Genomic DNA, 6,096 nt, shown 5'->3' on the forward strand with positions numbered 1-6,096 from the left:
CCAAAAGCGCTGGGGAGTGCCAAATATGAAGAAAAAATAATAAACCTCTATCCTCCTCTCTGCACTAGCGATTTTGGTTAGAGCAATTGCAAGAACAATATTGTATTCTTTCTCTGTCCCTGCTCTAATTAGCCTATGACTACACCCTGCTCTCTCCCTCTGTCAAATGGCGATGGATTGCTGTGGAGGCGTGTATTTATAAAGTTGAAGTATCGCGAGAACCGAGTCCCGAGATCCGACGACGTCACAATGACGTTCGGCCTCGATTTGGATTCGGAATTGGCGGGAGAGTACCGAGCTGCTCAGCTCGGTACTCGGATACCCAAAGTTCGGGTGGGTTCGGTTCTCGGAGAACCGGACCCGCCCATCTCTAATTCTAATGGAGGTCTCACCTGAGCAGGGATGGGGCACAAGTATATTCTAATGGAGGTCTCACTTGAGCAGGGATGGGGCACAGGTATATTCTAATGGAGGTCTCACCTGATCAGGGATGGGGCACAGGTATATTCTAATGGAGGTCTCACCTGATCAGGGATGGGGCACAGGTATATTCTAATGGAGGTCTCACCTGAGCAGGGATAGGACACAGGTACACACGACCACCTGCGGCACTCGGAGAGTAATATGTTGGGGCCCCAACCACAAGGAGAAATTGTGAGGATTTCACACGGGAAACACTCAACACAGAACCAAAGTATGACCCAATCTGAAAGGACATCACAAATGTGAGAATAACTACTTACATTGGGGGAAAGTAATTGGTTTGTGTTATGTTAATATATGATCTGTAAACATGTTATACAAGGTTGAATATAGGAGAACTGTTAAATATGTTTCATGATAAAATAGATTCCAAGTCACCTGATCGCCATGAACTGTAGCCTTCTGGTACCATTGTGAGGTGCTCGGGTCAGTTTGGAAGATCAGGACCCTCCCAGTATGTTGGTATCTTGGAGCACCGATCGCGATCAGATCATCTTTCACTTGCTGCACGGCGTAACCTGGAGATGTCAGACACATATTCAGTGAATCAAAAGCCTGAATCAGGTTTTCTTCTCTGGATATGGGTTCCTCAGTTGGCCGCTGACTACACAGAACTCCTACTATCAATTAGTGCATATGATCTCATATCATCCTCATAACTTAGTTATGAGGTTGATAAGATTTACAGGACCATTAAGCTTCAAAGCTATAATGTTAATATACAATCCCTGGAGGTAAAATATACTGTTAAATTTTACCCTGATATTTAAATAAAGCATAGTATTAGCTCGCCACTCAATTACAGATTGCTGCATAAGATGGGGAAATGGGGTGTATGCAAATTATGAATTTTATTTTTAAGTGTATGTAACTTTTCTCTGGAATATTGAAAGCAGATGAAAGATTGTGCATCGTGAAATGCTGTTAGAGAATCTCCGTCCTCCAAACATGGCACCTGCGGTGGAGGAATGTGGGAGAGCATGGTGGATATATCTAGGTAGAGAAGCCCCTCCCTCAGCCTGTGACAGAGGAGTGAGAGCAGTGATATATCTAGGTAGAGAAGCCCCTCCCTCAGCCTGTGACAGAGGAGTGAGAGCAGTGATATATCTAGGTAGAGAAGCCCCTCCCTCAGCCTGTGACAGAGGAGTGAGAGCAGTGATATATCTAGGTAGAGAAGCCCCTCCCTCAGCCTGTGACAGAGGAGTGAGAGCAGTGATATATCTAGGTAGAGAAGCCCCTCCCTCAGCCTGTGGCAGAGGAGTGAGAGCAGTGATATATCTAGGTAGAGAAGCCCCTCCCTCAGCCTGTGACAGAGGAGTGAGAGCAGTGATATATCTAGGTAGAGAAGCCCCTCCCTCAGCATGTGACAGAGGAGTAAGAGCAGTGATATATCTAGGTAGAGAAGCCCCTCCCTCAGCCTGTGACAGAGGAGTGAGAACAGTGATATATCTAGGTAGAGAAGCCCCTCCCTCAGCCTGTGACAGAGGAGTGAGAGCAGTGATATATCTAGGTAGAGAAGCCCCTCCCTCAGCCTGTGACAGAGGAGTGAGAGCAGTGATATATCTAGGTAGAGAAGCCCCTCCCTCAGCCTGTGACAGAGGAGTGAGAGCAGTGATATATCTAGGTAGAGAAGCCCCTCCCTCAGCCTGTGACAGAGGAGTGAGAGCAGTGATATATCTAGGTAGAGAAGCCCCTCCCTCAGCATGTGACAGAGGAGTAAGAGCAGTGATATATCTAGGTAGAGAAGCCCCTCCCTCAGCCTGTGACAGAGGAGTGAGAGCAGTGATATATCTAGGTAGAGAAGCCCCTCCCTCAGCCTGTGACAGAGGAGTGAGAGCAGTGATATATCTAGGTAGAGAAGCCCCTCCCTCAGCCTGTGACAGAGGAGTGAGAGCAGTGATATATCTAGGTAGAGAAGCCCCTCCCTCAGCCTGTGACAGAGGAGTGAGAGCAGTGATATATCTAGGTAGAGAAGCCCCTCCCTCAGCCTGTGACAGAGGAGTGAGAGCAGTGATATATCTTGGTAGAGAAGCCCTTCCTCAGCCTGTGACAGAGGAGTGAGAGCATGGTGGATATATCTAGGTAGAGAAGCCCCTCCCTCAGTCTGTGACAGAGGAGAGAGAGCAGTGATGTATCCAGGTAGAGAAGCCTCTCCCTCAGCCTGTGACAGAGGAGTGGGAGCAGTGATATATCTAGGTAGAGAAGCCCCTCCCTCAGCCTGTGACAGAGGAGTGGGAGCAGTGATATATCTAGGTAGAGAAGCCCCTCCCTCAGCCTGTGACAGAGGAGTGAGAGCATGGTGGATATATCTAGGTAGAGAAGCCCCTCCCTCAGCCTGTGACAGAGGAGAGAGAGCAGTGATATATCTAGGTAGAGAAGCCCCTCCCTCAGCCTGTGACAGAGGAGTGAGAGCAGTGATATATCTAGGTAGAGAAGCCCCTCCCTCAGCATGTGACAGAGGAGTGAGAGCAGTGATATATCTAGGTAGAGAAGCCCCTCCCTCAGCCTGTGACAGAGGAGAGAGAGCAGTGATATATCTAGGTAGAGAAGCCCCTCCCTCAGCCTGTGACAGAGGAGTGGGAGCAGTGATATATCTAGGTAGAGAAGCCCCTCCCTCAGCCTGTGACAGAGGAGTGAGAGCATGGTGGATATATCTAGGTAGAGAAGCCTCTCCCTCAGCCTGTGACAGAGGAGTGGGAGCAGTGATATATCTAGGTAGAGAAGCCCCTCCCTCAGCCTGTGACAGAGGAGTGAGAGCAGTGATATATCTAGGTAGAGAAGCCCCTCCCTCAGCCTGTGACAGAGGAGTGAGAGCAGTGATATATCTAGGTAGAGAAGCCCCTCCCTCAGCCTGTGACAGAGGAGAGAGAGCAGTGATATATCTAGGTAGAGAAGCCCCTCCCTCAGCCTGTGACAGAGGAGTGAGAGCAGTGATATATCTAGGTAGAGAAGCCCCTCCCTCAGCCTGTGACAGAGGAGTGAGAGCAGTGATATATCTAGGTAGAGAAGCCCCTCCCTCAGCCTGTGGCAGAGGAGTGAGAGCAGTGATATATCTAGGTAGAGAAGCCACTCCCTCAGCCTGTGACAGAGGAGTGAGAGCAGTGATATATCTTGGTAGAGAAGCCCTTCCTCAGCCTGTGACAGAGGAGTGAGAGCATGGTGGATATATCTAGGTAGAGAAGCCCCTCCCTCAGTCTGTGACAGAGGAGAGAGAGCAGTGATGTATCTAGGTAGAGAAGCCCCTCCCTCAGCCTGTGACAGAGGAGTGGGAGCAGTGATATATCTAGGTAGAGAAGCCCCTCCCTCAGCCTGTGACAGAGGAGTGGGAGCAGTGATATATCTAGGTAGAGAAGCCCCTCCCTCAGCCTGTGACAGAGGAGTGAGAGCATGGTGGATATATCTATGTAGAGAAGCCCCTCCCTCAGCCTGTGACAGAGGAGAGAGAGCAGTGATATATCTAGGTAGAGAAGCCCCTCCCTCCGCCTGTGACAGAGGAGTGAGAGCAGTGATATATCTAGGTAGAGTAGCCCCTCCCTCAGCATGTGACAGAGGAGTGAGAGCAGTGATATATCTAGGTAGAGAAGCCCCTCCCTCAGCCTGTGACAGAGGAGTGAGAGCATGGTGGATATATCTAGGTAGAGAAGCCTCTCCCTCAGCCTGTGACAGAGGAGAGAGAGCAGTGATATATCTAGGTAGAGAAGCCCCTCCCTCAGCCTGTGACAGAGGAGTGAGAGCAGTGATATATATAGGTAGAGAAGCCCCTCCCTCAGCCTGTGACAGAGGAGTGAGAGCAGTGATATTTCTAGGTAGAGAAGCCCCTCCCTCAGCCTGTGACAGAGGAGTGAGAGCAGTGATATATCTAGGTAGAGAAGCCCCTCCCTCAGCCTGTGTCAGAGGAGTGAGAGCATGGTGGATATATCTAGGTAGAGAAGCCCCTCCCTCAGCCTGTGACAGAGGAGAGAGAGCAGTGATATATCTAGGTAGAGAAGCCCCTCCCTCAGCCTGTGACAGAGGAGTGGGAGCAGTAATATATCTAGGTAGAGAAGCCCCTCCCTCAGCCTGTGACAGAGGAGTGGGAGCAGTGATATATCTAGGTAGAGAAGCCCCTCCCTCAGCCTGTGACAGAGGAGTGAGAGCATGGTGGATATATCTAGGTAGAGAAGCCCCTCCCTCAGCCTGTGACAGAGGAGAGAGAGCAGTGATATATCTAGGTAGAGAAGCCCCTCCCTCAGCCTGTGACAGAGGAGTGAGAGCAGTGATATATCTAGGTAGAGAAGCCCCTCCCTCAGCCTGTGACAGAGGAGTGAGAGCAGTGATATATCTAGGTAGAGAAGCCCCTCCCTCAGCCTGTGACAGAGGAGTGGGAGCAGTGATATATCTAGGTAGAGAAGCCCCTCCCTCAGCCTGTGACAGAGGAGTGGGAGCAGTGATATATCTAGGTAGAGAAGCCCCTCCCTCAGCCTGTGACAGAGGAGTGAGAGCTTGGTGAATATATCTAGGTAGAGAAGCCCCTCCCTCAGCCTGTGACAGAGGAGAGAGAGCAGTGATATATCTAGGTAGAGAAGCCCCTCCCTCAGCCTGTGACAGAGGAGTGAGAGCAGTGATATATCTAGGTAGAGAAGCCCCTCTCTCAGCCTGTGACAGAGGAGTGAGAGCAGTGATATATCTAGGTAGAGAAGACCCTCCCTCAGCCTGTTACAGAGGAGTGAGAGCATGGTGGATATATCTAGGTAGAGAAGCCCCTCCCTCAGCCTGTGACAGAGGAGAGAGAGCAGTGATATATCGAGGTAGAGAAGCCCCTCCCTCAGCCTGTGACAGAGGAGTGAGAGCAGTGATATATCTAGGTAGAGAAGCCCCTCCCTCAGCCTGTGACAGAGGAGTGAGAGCATGGTGGATATATCTAGGTAGAGAAGCCCCTCCCTCAGCCTGTGACAGAGGAGAGAGAGCAGTGATATATCTAGGTAGAGAAGCCCCTCCCTCAGCCTGTGACAGAGGAGTGGGAGCAGTGATATATCTAGGTAGAGAAGCCCCTCCCTCAGCCTGTGACAGAGGAGTGGGAGCAGTGATATATCTAGGTAGAGAAGCCCCTCCCTCAGCCTGTGACAGAGGAGTGAGAGCTTGGTGGATATATCTAGGTAGAGAAGCCCCTCCCTCAGCCTGTGACAGAGGAGAGAGAGCAGTGATATATCTAGGTAGAGAAGCCCCTCCCTCAGCCTGTGACAGAGGAGTGAGAGCAGTGATATATCTAGGTAGAGAAGCCCCTCCCTCAGCCTGTGGCAGAGGAGTGAGAGCAGTGATATATCTAGGTAGAGAAGCCCCTCCCTCAGCCTGTGACAGAGGAGTGAGAGCAGTGATATATCTAGGTAGAGAAGCCCCTCCCTCAGCCTGTGACAGAGGAGTGAGAGCAGTGATATATCTAGGTAGAGAAGCCCCTCCCTCAGCCTGTGACAGAGGAGAGAGAGCAGTGATATATCTAGGTAGAGAAGCCCCTCCCTCAGCCTGTGACAGAGGAGTGAGAGCAGTGATATATCTTGGTAGAGAAGCCCTTCCTCAGCCTGTGACAGAGGAGTGAGAGCATGGTGGATATATCTAGGTAGAGAAGCCCCTCCCTCA

The 6,096-nt window shown here is 50.6% G+C and overlaps 1 protein-coding gene across 2 annotated transcripts in view; it reads right to left on the bottom strand.

Annotated features, from left to right (window-relative positions):
- The window catches only part of LOC142097131 (integrin alpha-X-like), a 149,287-nt gene that overhangs the window by 47,109 nt on the left and 96,082 nt on the right, over nucleotides 1-6,096 (bottom strand). For both annotated transcript variants that reach the window (XM_075178733.1, XM_075178734.1), the window contains exons 12-13: nucleotides 862-1,001; nucleotides 569-706 (exon numbers count right to left, since the gene is read on the bottom strand). In XM_075178733.1, the coding sequence (XP_075034834.1) occupies nucleotides 569-706; nucleotides 862-1,001 (278 nt within the window). The remainder of the gene's footprint in view (nucleotides 1-568; nucleotides 707-861; nucleotides 1,002-6,096) is intronic.

The sequence above is a fragment of the Mixophyes fleayi genome, chromosome 7 (assembly GCF_038048845.1).
Source record: "Mixophyes fleayi isolate aMixFle1 chromosome 7, aMixFle1.hap1, whole genome shotgun sequence".
Lineage (NCBI taxonomy): Eukaryota > Metazoa > Chordata > Amphibia > Anura > Limnodynastidae > Mixophyes > Mixophyes fleayi.